This window comes from Perna viridis, chromosome 10 (assembly GCF_037379345.1).
Source record: "Perna viridis isolate PV_CMFRI_1.1 ecotype Kerala chromosome 10, ASM3737934v1, whole genome shotgun sequence".
NCBI classification, from domain to species: domain Eukaryota; kingdom Metazoa; phylum Mollusca; class Bivalvia; order Mytilida; family Mytilidae; genus Perna; species Perna viridis.
In genome coordinates this window covers 9,963,989-9,983,847 of record NC_142454.1, presented here as the reverse complement: position 1 = coordinate 9,983,847, position 19,859 = coordinate 9,963,989, and the positions used below count along the sequence as shown (strand labels likewise).

At 32.0% G+C, this 19,859-nt stretch overlaps 1 protein-coding gene across 4 annotated transcripts in view; it reads right to left on the bottom strand.

Annotated features, from left to right (window-relative positions):
- The window catches only part of LOC148604464 (protein KIBRA-like), a 50,522-nt gene that overhangs the window by 19,673 nt on the left and 10,990 nt on the right, over window positions 1-19,859 (bottom strand). For 3 of the 4 annotated variants that reach the window (XM_088550856.1, XM_088550857.1, XM_088550858.1), the window contains exons 1-6: window positions 16,309-16,527; window positions 11,606-11,715; window positions 7,811-7,905; window positions 4,857-4,965; window positions 2,309-2,483; window positions 1,081-1,210 (exon numbers count right to left, since the gene is read on the bottom strand). In XM_088550856.1, the coding sequence (XP_088406982.1) occupies window positions 1,081-1,210; window positions 2,309-2,483; window positions 4,857-4,965; window positions 7,811-7,905; window positions 11,606-11,715; window positions 16,309-16,439 (750 nt within the window). In that variant the 5' untranslated portion in view covers window positions 16,440-16,527. Of the gene's footprint in view, window positions 1-1,080; window positions 1,211-2,308; window positions 2,484-4,856; window positions 4,966-7,810; window positions 7,906-11,605; window positions 11,716-16,308; window positions 16,528-19,859 lie in introns of those variants that run through there. The other variant, XM_088550859.1, reaches the window with a different exon arrangement.

Here is a 19,859-nt window from a genome sequence, read left to right as displayed (position 1 = left end):
TGTTCCCAAACCAATGATAGAGGTGACCTGTAGAAAAGAAATGGTACATGCATATAATCATGATTCAATGAAAAAGTACATCAATATGTAACATGGTGGTCAGCTAAAAAATAATTGTGGTTAAATTTCTCCAGGTATAATGATCTAAAGTACAGAAAGTTTTAATGTTGATCATACTTGTGGTTTCAATGTGACCAAACACATGACAACTTGTTAACCATAATTAATTACTTCAGTTTAAAAAAAAATTGAACATTTCACAAGATATCAATAAATCATAACTGTGTCCCATAGATTACCAATAACACAAGAACTATTTAACATTTATTCTTCATTTTCTCTGAAAAGTTTCCTATCATTCTTGAACCAAAGGGTCTTCAATATTGTTGATCACATTATACACTGTATCTAGGTTGAAATATTATTTACATAAACAAACAAATATAAATGACAATGTCATGCTACTTATTTTAGAGCAGACCTTATTAATATGGTGGAAAATTATGTTTTATTTCCAAATTAATGGGTAAAATATTTACCCAAAAATATTGTAAAGATCAGTAAATAAGTTTTCTATGTAATCAAAATAAATTGTTTCCTGTTCCTGTATAAAAAGGGAATCATTTTTTCTCACCAATTAGGAGATGCCTAATACTTTGACTGAACTTAAGTTCAGTGAGTATCAATCAAAGTTTTTGTAGAAAGGTTGAAAGATGACTTTAATTCTATTTCCTCTCAAAATGTGAAATTTCAGATGAAAATTTTGATATTGTATGGCAAGTCATTTTGACAGGAGTAAAATTTTGTGATTATGAGACAAATAGATATACGATATATTTTGGGGTTTCTAATTTTAGTGGATGCTAAGTATTGCACTAAGTCCTTAAGCTAAGAGTAAGGATTTTATGGAATTCACTTTTTTCATTGTTTTCATACAGACACCTTAAATATACAATAATGAGCACACCAGGAAATTACCATATATACCATAAAACACATTTTTTTTAATAAATAACTTTCTAGCATCAAAAAAAATCTGCACTAACTATAAGAACTGATAACAACATATAATCAACATACCTGCATGAGACTCTGTTTCTCTTGTTCACCTTTCGTAAGAGACTCCTGCATCTGTCTGATCTCGCCAACAATAACTGTGGCCTGGGCTTTGTTATAATTACCATTCTCTCCAGATAACTTTTGGTCAACTCTGCAAAAGTATTGACAATGCAACATGAAGTCTTTTGATCAGAAAAGAAAATGAAGAAGAAAAGTATTCATGGAGAAACAAATACACAGCACTCAATGTATGATGACACAGTCTTGAAAAATGCGAAGTATGAACAACATTTCAAAGTTCAAATTTAACGTTAATTTTACAAGGAACAAAAGGAGTAAAATGTAAAGGGGGGATCGGGAGGTACTTTTTATTTGACCCATCATGCATACAATTATTTTCTTTCAATGTTAAGGCTAACTATACTAAATAATAACCACCTATTAAATTTTAATAGAGGTGCCCCTCACAATTAATTCTGGAAAAGCCCCAAAGAGATTAGTCATGCTGGCATGGCTAAGGAATAAATATAGTTGGACAAAAAAAGTCTAGGGAAACTTAACAATCCCCTTAGTAAGGAAAGTTTTATATATATATTTCTTACTTATTTTCTTAAATCCAAAATAATTCCAAATTCAAATAATACCTTTTAATACAGAAACTGTGAAAGTTTCATCGAATTCAACTCATTGGTTTAAGAGGAGTTGTGGATTAGAAGAGGTTCCACCTTGGTTGACAAATAACAAAGTTCATATTTTGCATCAAGAAAGTCATTCAGATGGAGAAACAAAATAGAAGGTGCACAATGTAATAAAGAATGTATGAAAGTTTCATCAAATTCCATTAAGCAGTTTCAGAGAAGTTGTGGATATGAACAGGGGACAAACGAACAAATGGACACTATGATCACTAAATACCTCCTATTTTTCAAGCAGGAAGTATAAATTTCTTTATTTCATATACTTGAACCAGGTTGTTTAAAATGAGTGTTAACTATATGGCATGTATATCTTGACATACCTAGAGTATACTCCCCAAAGTCATTTGAAAAACAAGAATACCTTTGGGTTCCCAAAAGTTGGGAATCCTCAGGTATTTAGAGACTTCTCCAATATGCCTCCTACACTCCTAGCTAGTCCAAAATATACATAAAAAGGTTATATGAAATAAAGGACATAAAACTCAACGTTACTTATTAAATTTCCTTTTTATTTCTTGAAAACAACAATAAAGGTTATTATTTATACATACTTGGAGAGAGTTTCCAACCCCTGTTCCTTGTATTTCATCTCAGCTTTAATTTGATCAAGCTCTCTCCTGAGCCGAGCAACTCGCTTCTTAGCATGGTGAACATCTGCCTTGAGAAGATCTGGATCATATTTACTGCCAACACTTGAGTTAGAGTTTACAGAAAGTAAAGAATTTACTGAAACAAAACAAAAAATCATCAAAACTGATAATGGCATAAAACGTGCATGTATGTGTACTACATATTTCTTACAGATGCATATCAAGTAAAATTTAGCGTTATTTATTATGAATAAAGAGCAATCAAGGGAAACAAGGTTATAGCGGTAATCAAAAGAATGTAATTCAGGGACTAAGACCAGACATGGAAAACAGACATACACAACAAAGAACATAAAGTAACTAAAATCATACATACAAAATAACAAAAGCAAATGAGCAACTCAGACTCCACTAAAAACTGGGAGCATGTTTAAATTGCAAAAAAAAAAATGGAAAAATGAAAATATCTTTGTTATCCTCTAACATGCTAAAATAAGATGCAACAATGTTACAAGTCTGTCAAGAGACTACATTAGATGTAACATGTAGCTGATTTATATGTTTATAATTTTGTAATAATGAAATGCAACATACATCAGGATCACAATGTAATAGAAATATTTTGTCAGTGGGACATCCAGAAGTTGCTTATAAACAATAGTATTAACAAGTAAATGGTGGTCTCGTTTTCCTACCAAACAGAAGATTCAAAAGAACAGAGTAAAACAAAAGACACTCTTTTCTCTGACAAACCATCACTTATCTTTTTTCTAAATGCCTTTGTTCATATAACAACAGTGTCCTACTATAACAGGGAAAAAAATTAGCTACTTATGTAAATTAAGAAAGTGAGAATATTACTCATGCGTAGCAAAATATTAGAGGTATTTAAATTTTGTTAAATGTGTCAAAGATAAAATGCCATATTGTCTTATTTTAAAATTAGCATTGGGAACATGTTAGTATCTTATCCTAAGAAAAACAATGTTATCTTGTTCTATAAATATCTCATGGTAATCAACACTCCTTATTAAACAATAATAAACATTTTAAAAATGTGTCCTTTAAATGTGACAATGTAATGTTTAGTTTTACTGTAAAGTGGATTAAACTCCAAAATAGAGAAACAATGATTTCTCATTGCACTACACCCACAAAGATATTTAAGTACAGATCCATTTAAGAACAAGGCTGGTGCAATGGAAACAATAATACATGGACATCAAAATGATTGCAGATTTTTTTTTATTGCTGATACATGTATACGTATTCACGTTTGGTACTCAACACAGCATTGAAAAAAATATACTTAATTCAATAAGTCCAAATCAAGAATGATGAAGACTGGTGTAAAACATTCTTTTCAAACTGTAACACAATGCACTGGATTTATAATCAGAGACAAAAATATTTCTTCGTCACCACCACATTAGCAGTATTATTTGTGTCCGGAATATTTCCTAAGACACATGGGGATGATGGTTGAAGACTCAAGACTTTTCCAAGTTTATATCGCTTCAATATAAAATATGTTCAATATGCATGCAGTGTCAATGAAAAGGATTTGAAGGTCTGTGACAGTATGTTGAATGGATTTAAACAATTAACAGTTCTAGAAAATTAGTAAGGTGTTTCACCATCTGCCTGATTCTTACTAAAACATACACTTAAATATCATAATGACAAGTCTAATGGATAACCTTTAATTTTAAACAGAGTTTGTTACTTGTTCATAAATGAGGTTATTGAGTACAAACAAACACAGGGGCAGTTGCCTTTTAAATTTTATATGTTCAACAGTTTAAAATAATTATATCAAATTAAAACAATTTTGTACGCCTATTTTTTTCTTATGCTAGTTAAGTTATAGTGCAATTAATTTTTAGACTGCTAATGCCATCTCTGCTTTAAAAGCACATTAATCATATTAGTTATGTTCCTAAAACAATTCGATAGTGTAAATAAATGAAAGCCTGGTCAAGATTATTCACATTGCAGTGTAAATATAGGATTTCAAAAATGAAATTGTTGCTTCACCTTAGTTCATATCATTTTTTAGACTGTTAATGTCCTAAAGAGTCATGTACAACAGTCATACTGGCTGTTAGATACATTTGTACATGCATAGTGTGATTAAAACAAGGAGTAAAATTTGAAATTTCTTCAAAAACAACATCTAATATATCAGAAATTTTCTTCTATAAAATGTAGGTTTTTTTATTATTGTAAACCAAACTGTTTCTGCTCTCCTAATTTATGAGTTTCTAGTACTGTTAAAATTAATGTGACAAAAATCTAATGAAGTAAAACATTTCTTACATATGGGCTTGCATTGTACAACGTACATCATTGTATTGTTTTAATCACATTTAGTTCTAAATGACTGTTTTCACATTGTATTTCCAAAGAAATGAACCCTGATCTTGATTTATTCTACAAACAACTAGTTCAATTTAAACATTTCATGAAGTATGAAAGTCTATCATAGCACATTTTAATTTCTACTCACAGCTAGTTCTAGATGACTTCCAGCCAGTCAGAGTAGCAGTAAGGTGCTGGTACTCATCCTGGGCTAATATTAACCTTTCCTCCTTCACTGAGTATATCTCTTTTTTGGCCTGGAAAAAATGCTTTTATAAGTACCGGTACATTGTACCTTTAACAAAAAGGGAAATAACTGTTTGTAAGGAAACCAACAAAAGCAAATTTACACATAAATCTGAGTCAATCTCAACAGACATTTAAAACTTATGAGAGACTTAATATGATACTCCTCTAAATGGAGTCTGCATGAATTTCATATGCACTTATCACATTTACTGAAATTTACATTAAGCGATTTTTAGGTGAAAATTATGCTTTTCATTTTAAGAATCAGACAAAAAGCCTAATGGAATTTACTTATATTTCTAATTCAGAACATACCACATAAACAGTCATAGTTTTTCTTTTTGTACTTTTGAAATAAAAATTATTTAGATCATGTAGATTGTGTATGAAATTGACTCTTTGCAAAGGTTACTGTTCTTGATTTAGTTTGATTTGAGTGGAATATTAATGTAAGGTTTTGTAAGAAAATACAGATCTGACTGAAAAAGGACTATTGTTATAATACAGCATATGTAGACCAAAAAAGCATCATTTGTCTGGTGGGTTATTTCACCATGAATATCACCTTTACCATATACAGTGTCTGAATTTTACATAGATCATGTAAATTTCATGATTCATATGACTTTCACATGAACAATAGTTACTTGTGGATTAGTCCCAAACATCCTCATCATAGTCCTAAAGAACTTTTATTCTTTTTTTTTGGCTTTTTAACCACATGTTTCTAATAATATAATACATGCACCAACAAGTACATTATGTATTTTGACAAATTCTGCTGGACCTAAAAGTTGTGGTCCTATAAATTGATCTATGACTGCATTCAATACAAATACACCATTGTCATAAATATCCATGCATTACAAATAAAACTACATTCAAAAACTGTAATAACTATAATAAAAAGATTTATTTGAAGCATTTGAACATTTTTTGCCTTAAACTAATGAAATTTAATACCAACATATCAAAGAAAATTCATACATTAAGTATTATTATCCTTACAAAAGTTTCATTCGAACAATATAATGAATAAAAAAAATACTATTTTGTTTAAAATTAATCCTCAGAATAGTCAAAATCAATGACATAAAAGATAATTATTTTCTAAAGCCTTCCTAGATAACAGTAATAAGCAAGCAGTAATAGATAGGTTTTGTGGTTTACTTGGAATGCCAACAATGTTAGTAACCCTGCAGAATATATTTTGTATGATAATAATCATATTTCATTGAAAGCTAAATGTTTTCTTAATAAGAACCTGATAGTACTGGTAGATTCAACCAGACCATGATTTTTAAAGAAAAAGATAACAAAGCCTGCTCATTAATCTATCAGCATGTTGTTGCTGCAAGAAATATTTCTACACAGAAGCTGGGTTATAATTATTTTACAGGGTCAAAGTTTTCTACTGACAGTGAATGCCATACATGCTGTTTTTTTTTTTTCTAGGATTTCATGTTGATGGGCCTATTAAATTAGGCCAGGGGGCTGAGGACTACCTAGGTGCCCTATGAGGTAGACTGGAAACAATTATCAACATTTTCACTCGAGTTTGAAAGCCATCTCCTAGCTACTGTTTCATGATGCAGCTTATTTGAGTTTTTTTTCCTACTGTTTATCTAACAAGTTTTGTTATGGAAATTTTGAAAACTTAGTCCTTTGTCTGAAGTTTACAATGATCATGCGAAAATAAAAGCTTTCAAACTAATCTGCCTTTAATCAATCCAGATGCTACTACAAGTATAAAAATCTTTGTCCAAACAAATACTTTTTTTCTGTGGCATATTCATTTGATTTATGGACATTGTAAAATATGGAATTTTATTGGCCTTTAAATAATTGTAGAAATATACAGATTCACTTAACTATAATTTAAAGTAACTTAAGGTTTGATTATTAAAGACAATAAGCAAGATGAGTCCAGATGTTTTGAAATTAATTATACTCAAAAACGTATGAAATCATGCCATGAATTTGAAAATTGGAATCGTACTCTGAAACAAATACATTTAGACTATTAAAATGTAACTGGTTTCTAAGATGTGGTGTCTTACAAACTTTAATAAGTAACCGGTCCATTCAAAACAATGTTTTGATGACAATACACATACAAATTTAACAGAGGTAAGAGCACTAAACAGACATTTGATGTTGTATTTCAGAAAATCAAGCCTCCATGAAGTGTATCGTAACTTTGATAGTGTGGCATTTGGAGAATAGATGCTTTAATTCTGCAATTCTGCTCAACTGTTAGTCACCTTCAGCTGAAATAGGTACATTGTACTGCTAAACTTTAAAGGGTACATGTATACTTCTAACCTTAAGTGATCCTCAGCTGTAATAAGGTATTTCTACACTTTAAAGCAGTTCTTCTCACCTGTAAGTCATCCTCAGCTGTGGTAACATATTTCTTAGCTTCAAATAAGTATTTCTAACCTTAAGTCATCTTCAGCTGCAATGAGGTATTTCTTAGCTTAAAAGAGGTACTGCTCACCTGTAAGTCATCCTCAGCTGCAATGAGGTATTTCTTAGCTTTAAAGTGGTACTGCTCACCTGTACGGCATCCTCAGTTGTAATACGATATTTCTTAACTTAAAAAAGGTACTGCTCACTTGTAAGTCATCCTAAGCTGCAATGAGGTATTTCTTAGCTTTAAAGTGGTACTGCTCACCTGTAATTCATCCTGAGCTGTAGTAAGGAATTTCTAACCTTTAAAAAGGTATTTCTTACCTCAAAGTCATCCTGAGCTGAAGTAAGGTATTTCTAAGTTTTAAAGAGGTACTGCTCACCTGTAAGTCATCCTTAGTTGTAATTAGGTATTTCTAAGCTTTAAAAGGTATTTCTCACCTGTAAGTCATCCTGAGCTGTAGTAAGGTATTCCTTCAGCATATTTTCTTGTTGGCTTCTCCATTCTTGTCTGGGATCTTCTAACTGATTTATTTCTAGAAAAAAAGTTATTTATGGTATTCATTTTCTTGCATTTTTTAAAGATCATATGTGCAGATGCAATTATAAATGAAGGTACAATTATACATGTAAACATACATATAAACACATATATATCCATGAGAATTGATGCTACATTCCTCTTGTAAGTTTTTGCACAATACTAGTACACTGCCATGATGTAAAACAAGGATCTTTTTAAATGTTTACAGACCAATCTTGAACTATAGTATGTGTTCAATAGAAATTTTATTTCTGAAATTATATAGTGTTTTATGGACATTTTTCTCATTAATAATCCCATTTGAAATGTATTGGGTATAAGGGCATAAACTGTTTAATGTTAGGATTGGTGAAGGGACCTTTTTTACATACTATGTATACATTTTTGTTTTGACTTGGTTTAATAAACTGTACACTAACAAGCATAGTACATTGGGGAATATGTGGTGTAAACACAATTTTTTAAAGGAAATTTTCACAAAATAATTCAGCTTTGCCCTATACAAATGTATATCAACTAAACCAATCTTATTCTTTCACTGAAACTTCCAACATTGAGAACCTTCTGAATATTTTCTTACGTACAATAACATGAATGAATTACTTTTTTTTTTTTTTGCAGTTCTAAGGTGGAGCATTACTTGGAAGACATTAAAAAGGCTTCAACAATAAGGTATATGTAAACTGAATTACACACAAAAAAATCATAATAACTACTAGACTGACTTGTCAAGACTTCAGATTGAACCATCTATAGTAGACAACAATCACTGTCAGCAAGAACACTGTCATACATGAACACCTACACTAATTACACAACACAATATTAAGCTACAATGTAGATACATGTATGTTTCTCCTGTGTAGCAATGCCAGTTGTACTGGAGTACAATTAATGGCACCCTGGTATGGATTTTAAACTCAATCAACATGCACAGCCAACTGAATAGCAGCTACTGATACTTGGACTTTGAACTATTAATGTACATTTTGCACAAGGTCTTGATACACATACATACAACAGTAAATTCTTACACTTTATGTCCTACGTGTATTGTAGAGCCAGGTTAAGAGGCTTTTCCTTGGGTAAATCAAGGGGTAAAGTATACTATATACATGTAGATGTAAGATCTTTATACTTGAATAAAAATCTGAATATACCATTATAACAAACACTGCATTTATCAGCCTTTCATCAATCATTTGTTAGATATTATAACAGATCAATTTTTTTTTAATTGTAATCAATCTTATGGGAACTGTGAACACCACTCTCAGTCTTACCACTTCAAGTTCACAATATATAATTTTAATGCAAAGATGTTATTCCTCATTTAAAAATCAAACACAGTATAAACAAATCCACTGTTTATTTACAATAAAAACAAACAATATTCATATATTACAACACCCAAACCATCAGAATTCAAAGTCAAGTTCTGACAACAACAAAGCTTCCTTGACCTTGCCAAAAACAATTTGGATGTGTCAAAATTCTCTTCATTCATGCTAAGGAATGTCAAGGACACAGAAAGAATGGAATGCTTACATCATTACCCTGCGATAAATTGCCTATCAAAATACTACACTTAGAAACCATGCCATACTTATACACAGGCTTCACACAATATTGTTAATGTACAGATATAACAGCCCCTTGTAGTTAAAAGTGATCATATTATGTACATATGATTTCAACAAATACATCTACTTGTATGTACAATGTATGTAGATTTGGATAAGAAACTAAAACTGTAAACATATATGATCTAAACTTTTTCCATGGTGTATATACATGTACATGCAAAGTTGTTGACTCATGCTGCACCCTACAGATACACAGAGTTGTACTGTTCTGTTCTATTTAGAGAAATTGAAAAATAAATGGTGCAACTTTGTGTAAAAAACTATTGAGCATTTGTACATGTACAATAACTATATGTCAGACCCATCGAAACCTGCCGGACCATCGGACCTGTCCGGTAAATACACGTTGCTTGTCGGCCCGGGTGTCCGATGTTTTTTTCTTACGTTAAAGAAGATTTTCTCAAAACTGAAGTGTTTTTAGTGAATAATAAAACTAGAACGTTTTAATAATTACGTGAATTAGTCTACAGTCTAGCGAGATAGTCAATCAATTTGATTGTAAACAATAATATGTAACTTCCGGTTCATTCGCTACACGTCATTTCGTCCTTTAATATATCGTCCCTTCCGTTGTCTCGCTACTCGTTTACATGTGAAACATGCGGTCATTATATTGTCAAAATAATAATGAAAAAAATAAAATGAAACACAAAATACTGTTGATGTTATAATGACTAATGATGCAGATGTTGAAATACTTGATGAGGAAAAGAATGATATTGATAATGTACAAGTTGAAGTTAACTCAACACTTAACATTGTGGAGAGCCTTTGTGACAAAGACAATGATGATGATTATGAAGACAGTGAATGTTTTGACTATCAAGATGAAATGTTGAATTTTGAAATGATTATGTTTTATGCCAGAGATTGAGAATGATTTTATAATTTAATAACAATACTTTATTCAAATTTAAAAAATCAACAATATATAATACAAAGAACTCAAAACAAAGTACACATGTTTCGTTTATGAAGACTCATCAGATACACTCTAGCCAAAATGAATAATGGTGACAAATTAACAAATTCAAGAGCCCATACCCAGTAGTTTTAAAATCAGCTTGATAATAAAATGTACTTGGAGATTCCCACCCCCCATCAAAAATGTTAGCGTGTCGATAAATTGTTCAGAGTTTTTTCGGTCAGACAAATTGTCGTTCGGTCAGACAAGTCATCACCTGTGTCTGACCGAATGTCAGATGTGCTTAAAAAAATTTCAATGGGTCTGACATGTACATGTTGATATATCTGATTATGTAAATGTACAAGAATTGACACATTGTAGTTGATTGGTTGTAGTGTCACTTTCACTGCAGATATTTAATGCTACACATAAGAGTAGGGTAAACTCAGTTCTTTATGATTCCCATACACTAAGTACCTCACATTTGGTTTTACTGACCCTGCATAATTTGCATAATTTTACTGTACATGGTGTTATACAGCAAGACTAAGCAAGATTTCATCATACTAACTCATGAAAAGATGGGCCTGCATTAAGATAAGCATGCATCATTCTACTAAAACCATTTATCCTTGGCAAGTCAGTCACCACTGTTATCAGTGTTATGGGCTTGAAAGAAGTGGTGAAATTAAATAACAAGAAGTACATGTAAAATGGATGCCAGTTAGGGATCAATTGTACTACTAGACCATATACACTAACAGTACATGTCAGGAATAAATGGCATCATCTTCTGCAGTCTTGTAAGGCTGTATTTTTTTTCAAAAAATTGTCAAGAAAACACTACGTACTTTTTACTAAAACCCAAATGATCTAAGTAATGTCAAACAGCACCATTTTTAAAGACAATATTTAAATTCTGAAATATTTTTATTGTAAAGTCTACCAGAGTTAGAAATAGTTGCTTGCCTGCCAGCCAGAGTCTGAGACTGACTACTTTTTGTGGCAGGGCTGGCTAATTTTGGCAAAAATCTACATAGCCATATGGTAAATACATGTACATATGTATATTGAAAAATTGTATTCAGGACTGGCTAGAAATCAAGTGAGTTTCCTATCCTAAGTCTACCAGTACTTACGATTGATATGGTCAATGTAATACACTCCAATTTCAGGGTCGTGGGATTCTTCCCAACCATAAGGCAATTCATTACCAACACAGTCAGCAAATGTCTGAGGTTTGGTGAATCTACAATTAAAAAAAAATGTTTATAAAATAACCCTAGATTCTTGAATATGCACATATTTTCCAATAAACTGGTTTTTAATTTCTCAAGCCAAGATGGGGCTATTTGAATTACTTTTTGTATCAAATTCAATGGCACCAAAAAATTACCATGTTTTCATCTGATATTAAAAAAAAAACCTGCTTTACAGCAATGTTTTTTTTATTCTTTTCTTTTCATATATGTACGCAGGATTAAAAATTAAAAGTGTATCTGATGTCTTGGACCCTCCATTTCTGACCTAGGATCTTTGTAATTTTATGTACCCAGGTCATGAACAGCCTTGCCGTTGATTCTAAATTATGGACTCTTTGATTACCTTGAAGCAGACTTAGAAAACTCCCTTGAAGTAGACTTAGAAAATTCCCTTGAAGTACACTTAGAAAACCCCAACACTTTCCACTTTAACCTATGTAAAACTCAATACAGCAGAAAATATGCTGTAGTGGTGATTTTACTGTATTCAATTTATTTTGTAATTCAGGTAAGGCAACATTTTTGAAGATAAGTGGAAATACAAAATGAAATACATGTACATGTATGGAAGCTTAAGGTGAGGCAGCAGCAACACCATTGACATATGTTTTCTGAAGATTCTGATGTTCTGAAAAACATGTTAATCATTTTGAAGAGTCTCGAAGGAAAAAGCCATACAAAATAAAACCATACTGCACTGACATTCAAGTCCAATACAACGTGTTCTTAGTACTTGCATACCTTAAATTCAGATCGGAACAACTGAAAAAAAACTTAAGCAATAATTTTAGAAAGACTTGTTTTGGTACAAGTTAAACAATAATAATTCACGATATCAACATGCGGTTTCACTCCTTCCTTAAAAGTGAAATACACATACATCAATTGATAAATTCAAAACAATACATTTTGAAGGTGCATGAACATACACAAATGTACCAAGGTTTTCTTCATGTAGCTACCTAACAAATTTAAACAAACTGTAAAACATTACAAATTCCAAATGTATCCATATAAATCTACTTTCACAAGTTACAATGTTCAGGTCAAATAAAGGTCCAGGTACTCCTTTAAGTTAATATTTGCATATCATTAAAAATTAATGAAGCCTACATGTACTTAAACTTCGTATGCATGTGCAGTAGCATACATTGTGCAACATGTAATCATGATAGATGGCCAAAGGGAAAAACACATGTACATGCAAATAATGTACAAAGTACATGTACCAATAACACAGCAAATTGAATGAAGAAAGATTTGTACATATGTTACATGTTTACATTCAATTGAATAATGACCCACAGGTACTTAAACAAGTGTGAAATACACATGGCAAAGGTTTACAGGTAAACAATGACCAACAGTTTTGTTTACCTGTAATCACATTCCATACATACTTTACATTACCCATGGGCCATTTATGATACTGTTATGAATGAAACTAACACTACTTATATCATAAGGACTTAAAAACAATCAACTTGTGTCCCACAAGCCTGTACATACAAGTACATGTACATGTACAGTGAGTGAAGTTCAGTACAAGGATCCAAAATGTATCACATACATGTAAATATTGATTATATAAAATATTTTTACAACTTTTTTCCCCACTACAAGTATTACACAAGGTGTTCCATCGAATTACAGTTAATTAGGAAATTGTATCAATACGCTGTATTTGTTTTACCAGTATTAGACTTTACATCGTTAACAAAAAATGACACTAGTGGGTCCTTTTTATACTGATGACATAGATGTTATCACATACAAATGTATCTACATATATAGAAAGACTAACAATGACGTGCAAAATAATACTAGCATATAGCATAACAGAGTGCCACAAGAACATTACTCTCTGCTAGTCTGGTGCCTACATGTATCAGGAAATACATATATGCAGGACTTTGTTAAGTCAGGGAGTTATTACGCATATACGCATCATTCACAACCATTTTTTTTTTATTCAATTATAAGTGATATATGTTGATACAAACATGTATACAAGATATTAAAGTATTTTTTTTAGATAAATGTTACTTTTTCTTTAAGCTACAGGCATAATATGGCTAAATATTTTGGAAAAAATTCAATCAGCATATTGATTGACTATATTATAAATACATGTGAGTTGGGTGACTATACCTCTATGTAACTCCCATTCTTTCTAAATTCATTACAATAAAATTGAAAATGAACAAAGCAAAGCTTCTTGCAAAGAATTATGTAGGATCTATCATTCCTCTATCCTTCTATAGCAGCACTGTTTGAAAATTTCAGGTAGAGACAATCTATTGAAATTTGTTCTTGTACATGTATTTATTTCTTGGACCCCACTTAATCCCTAGCATTTTAAGTCACATATCCTGTTTCTACATTTAAGCAGATCAAGAGAATCAATATCATGCTCTAATTTTATTACAAACAAATCAAAATTTTTGACTTCAATGACACGTACATGTGTACATTGTACATGTATTGTACCGGTCAGTCCAAACATGTCTCCAGCTGAAGATGACAAATATACTGTTCTAATTAAATGTTTTGCATTTCTACCAACACAAATGTACAGTATATCATTTGAGATCAATTTACCCCAACAAGAAACTATGACACAAGTATTAATAATAAGATATCAATTCGTAAACTAGCACAATCTGGAGTGAAGAATGCTCATTCCATGTTCTGCCTTAAATGTTTGATACAAAAGTGTGATTAAAATACTTGCTATTAACCGAATATTCAATAGAATTCAAAGATTTTAATATTTTTTTTCTTCAACGGGTACCACTTTTGTTATCAGAAGAAAGATAACACCGTTCAAAATACCGCTAAAACAAAGGATTCAACCCCGATCTTTGGACGATGTCTGAAAACGAGTCAAGACGACTTCACTTCGCTTTTGGTGTCCACTGAAAACAAAGTGTGCAATACCAGGGTGACTATTTTACCCAAGTGACTCAGTAGCACGAACCATGCCCAAAATATATGAAATCGATGAATTTGAAAATCGAAACTGTACCCGGAAACAAAAACATGAATTTAGACTTTTCAAAAGGAAATGGATTCTGAAATGTGCTGTCTTACAAACATTGTAAGAGCGATTCAATAGGCAACCAGACAAACCAAAAAAAATAAAGCGGGGTACTAAAAGTGTGTCACCGTTAAATGACAAAAGACATACATATTTCATGGAGGCAAGTGCACTTAACATGCGTTTCATGTGGCATTTCAGAAAATCAAGCGTCCATGAAACCCAGGGCAGCATTTTGAGAATAAATGTGTTGATTCTCTGTTTCTGCTTCCAAGAACTATCACTGTGTATTGCATCTACAGAAATGGTATCTGCTAACTACATGTACAAGCATAGACCCATAAAATTAAAGGAGACATTTATATTAATGAGGACCCTTAAACGATTTTCTTCCAGATTTATTACAGAAGAGGAGCACATGAAAAGGAGGAGCGCTTCCCCAACCATGTTAGTACATTGTAATACATGTGTATAAGATACTCAGTGAAAGGATATTTGTACATGTATGTATACATGCAGTCTTCAAAATTGGCTACCAACCCGACAGCCATAGCTGATAAAAATGCTGGTGGGCTTGCAGAATTTGGCTAACATGCCAATGATTACTATAAAAGGTCATAAAAATTTTTGAGTTAAGCTTGTTGCCAGAAATTTATATGGCAAGACTGTACATGTATGTCTTTCACAGAATATTTAAATTAACCAATAGTAGGTTGGAAATACATGTACAATAAAATAAAAGTCTATAAAAACAACAAAGTTCTATACTAATGTCTCATTTTAAAACTGTAAGATATGATCAATTAAAATTTATTCCCTATTTTTTTCTTTTCCTCACATTGTATATGTATTTCTGTAACTTTACCCATTCAAAACTGGTAATAAAAAATGCATGTGACATTTTAAGGACCTGTCAGTGATTATATTATATTTTCCCACCATTTAATTTCTAAAGATCTGATAAGAGAAACTGATTCTCTTCATGGTAAATTTGAGCATTTAACATGCTTGCTTAAGGCAAAGCTCACACGATTAACATCTTAATTTTACCATCACTACTGAAGGAGAATCTATATTTCCCTGATCTTATGCAAATTTGAATGGAGAACTTTCTCCTTATCAGATTGTTTAAGGCTGGTACATGTATTCACATAAAATGTACAATGATTGTACATGCAAATTGTAATTTTTATGTGTTTTTAAGGTACATGTACATTGATTTATCTACACCACAAAAATGTATGACAATGATCTTTCAGTTATCCTTGCTATGACATTTCTTTGCGATAACTTAGTGAAATAAGAGATTAAAGAAATTCTGAAGTTGTGCATACAAATGTAGTTATCTCCCTTTTATATCAGCAAAAATGTCGCAACACATGCCAACAAAAAAGACATTTATACTCCATTTACCGTCTTTCGAAAGGCATATTGTAATGTGCATTCAATAAGACACTTGTAAAGTGGTCTATAATAATGTTAGTAGTTTTAATGTTTGTAAACAAAACATGGAAACTTCAAAAAACCTTCCGATGTTTACCTGTCTCGCGGGTCAATCCAAGTTGTCTGTTTGGTATTATGGTCTATGAAAAAGACTTTTCCGTCGTAATCTCGACATTCTTCCCAATTGTCTGGAAGAGGGATTTCTCCCCCACTCCGTCTCTTGGGCATATTTCATTGACAAAACATATATAAATCCCAATCATCCAAAGTCGTCCATGTTTCTCTTCCATATCTCATTAGCATATCTGACGTCACACTCAAATAATTTCAGTGACAATTCGACCAATGAGGGCGGCCCTCTGGAAGAATGGAATGCGGCACGCGTTTTTTGTCTGAGGATCTTATAATATTTCATTTATGCGTCTTTGGCTCCTAGGTGTAGTCCAAGATTTCAGATTTGGGGGCGTAAATATTAGTAATGACAGATCGGAGTGCGACTTGAAATATTTGGGGAAATTTTTTGGGAAAATCAAGGTTTCAAGCAATTTTTGTCAATATTAGAATTTAACTTGGTAAATTAAGATTTCGTTCAAAAACATTCACTTTCCTAGTTCGGGAAGGGGGAGGGGGGCGGGTCCCTATGAATCCTATACTGTGACTCTGTTCGACATTTTTTCCCTAAGAGAGAACAAATTTTTTTTTAATATGGTAAGAGTCACTCAAGATAAATATGTAAAAATGTCTATCTTTTGTTGAAATTGTATTCCAAGTAATCAGCTAGGGAAGTTTCTTGTTCAAAGAGAATGCCCCCCCCCCCAATAATTTATGAAATTCAATTCTGAAAACTTATATTTTTTTTGCGTTAAAACATTGAACAAATGTACATAATAGCAATATAGTTTAATAAATACTCAGGCTAATTTAATAGTTTACTGTCTTTTTATATTCATAGGCGGATCCAAGAGGGGGGGCTTATGAAAATAACGTATTTTTGTGTGTATAGACACGCATATAGAAGTGTTTCACAAATATTTTTGTATTGAAATTGGAACTGGTTTATTTCAATTTGCTGTAAATTGTGGTTTATAGTCAGTATGGGGTTATTCCATGGATATACAATACAATTTAATCAAAGTACTCATGTACTGCATCAATTTATATCGATCGTTTGAATTTTTACGCCTCAGACAATCGTCAAATTTCAAAAATAGGGTATAAAAGAAAAGTTCGGGGAACGAATTCAGACGTATCTTAACACAAGCTTATTGTTGTAAATGATTACCATCATACTGAATTCTTTGATTTATTTTTAAATTAATCATTCTGATTACGAAGGACATTTAAAAAAACAAAACAAAACAAAACGCGGACATCAAAATTCACGATGCATCGTTGCAATGAGCCAGTCTGCGTTATATTCATGTTTGATGTCGGTTTACATGAAACACCTTGATAAATGAACACAAACTTTTTGACATAGTGCATGTTGTAATTGAAATACAAGGCGTAATACCACCTTTTCATGTCTCCATTACTTTCTATGTAAATTTAGCTATTTATAAGGCTCATAGCAAATTTTACATGAGTACAGATGGTGCTGGAGGGATTTCATTATGATGGACACCCTTTATTTGAACTCTCATAAAAATATCAAAATACCTTTGATTATGTGTCTTCTAAGAAAGAACCGTAAAGTTAAAGTACCCAGATACAGAAATCACTACTTTCGTTTTGAAATTTAGTCATATCAAGGGCATAGAGTTTTTGTCCAGAATTATTTTACCCAGCACTTAGAAAAGAACTGAAGTTTTTAGACTACTGCTGATTCATTCAGCTTCCAGATGATACTAGATTTTTATATCTCTACTTGACTATGAGAAAAATGAGATACAAATTTACGACTACTTCATGTCATTTCGAACTACTTTCTTATATGTGCAGGCGAATGGTTTCCGAAACAGGGGTATTACACCTCTAACTACTAGTTGTCCTTTCCACGTTAGTAAATTTTCAAGTCGAAATTCATTTTATCGACCTCCAGGTCGAATCTGTCTGTCAAAGAGTAATCAAGGAAACCAAGATTCTATCGGAAATGAACAGAATGCCATCCAGGGACAAATATCAGAAATGGAAAACAGACACAGATTTAAGAGGATGGAAAGCTATGACACGTTGAACAAATATGTTTTCATGATGCAGATCATTCATCATTGAAATAAACGTGTCCTAATATACACGTCCCTCTCAACTAGCTACATTTCTCAGTTGCTACGCTTTATAGCCCTAGTGATACAAGTTATCGCATAAACACCTATGTGTCATGTCTTAGTTTCTCGGCACCTACTTCCAGAGACGCATACATTAAAATGATTATTTCAAAAAGCAGTATCACCAGACCACAGACATCATTTCCGAGAAATGCATTTTCGAAATTCCTATGCTTTTTCAATTTGTTATCTCCGGGCTTCTGATGTCACGAGGCGGTAACCGTAATAAAAATACACGATACAATGGGTGATACATCAGGATGGTTTCGAGGGTTATACGACCCTTTTGTTAAAAGATTGGCAAAAATGAGCGGCACATAATAGCCTGGAACAGGATGTGTATTTCCTGCTTGGAACTTCTTTCTTTATACAAGTTTCTTGATCGGAACCACTGCCACATTTTCATAGATACTTAGGGTATTGATCCGCCAGGACCTGCACGAAATATCTGAAAACAGCTCTTCCAATTGGTACTCAGCATACCTCTTTATATTTCATTTCTACAAACGATGACTATTTATAATCTCGCAGATTTTTCATTTCTAGTTAAACCACAAAAGGTTTATTATGCGTCAACAAGGATTTATATATTTAACACCTTGGCGTCTTTACACTTTGATCTTAGCCAAAAGGCCGAGACGCGTCTTTAACTAAGATTAAAGCATTTATAGGCAATTTGAATATATCGTCAGGGAACGTTTGGTTTATTCAGGTAAACGCATAGTACTAAATAAACAGGTACTGATAAGAGGTTAGATATCAACTACTTTTAATTGAATCATTGTCAATTTAAACCAAATTATTCAGCATATTAAGTTCGCAGTAAAAGCCGTTTATTGGGTTTGTTTATTGGCGTAAATAGCATCGAATTAATTATGATGTATTAGAAATACCTATAAAGTGGACCCAACTATCTGCGTTCGAACCTTTATGAGGTAAGCCAATGGGACTATTTTCCTGCGGTAGTGCAATATAATTGCAGATGCTAACAGGCTTTACAAATCTAAAGGCTCTGGCGACTGCTATATCAATTCTGATCTTCGATCTAAATTGATAAAAACCAAAAGATCAGTTCAATCAGAAATCGTTATCTAATGTGTTAAGATTCTCTTGATTTCAAACAAGTGTTGTCCTATCAATTTAGACAAAGGTTATGTAACATAAAAGGTATTTTTCATTTTTGTCAGAAATTAACCTATCAAAAAATTCAATTGCTTGCAGTTTAATACAAATATTTAAAGAAAATCCACCCAATTCTCCATACACCATTAAACCAGGAGTAATTTTGTTCACGTTTAAGAGTATCTTGCAGAATTCCCAATACTTGTTACTCAAACTCCAAACCATAAAGTAAAATATACTGGATAACTTTATCGAATAT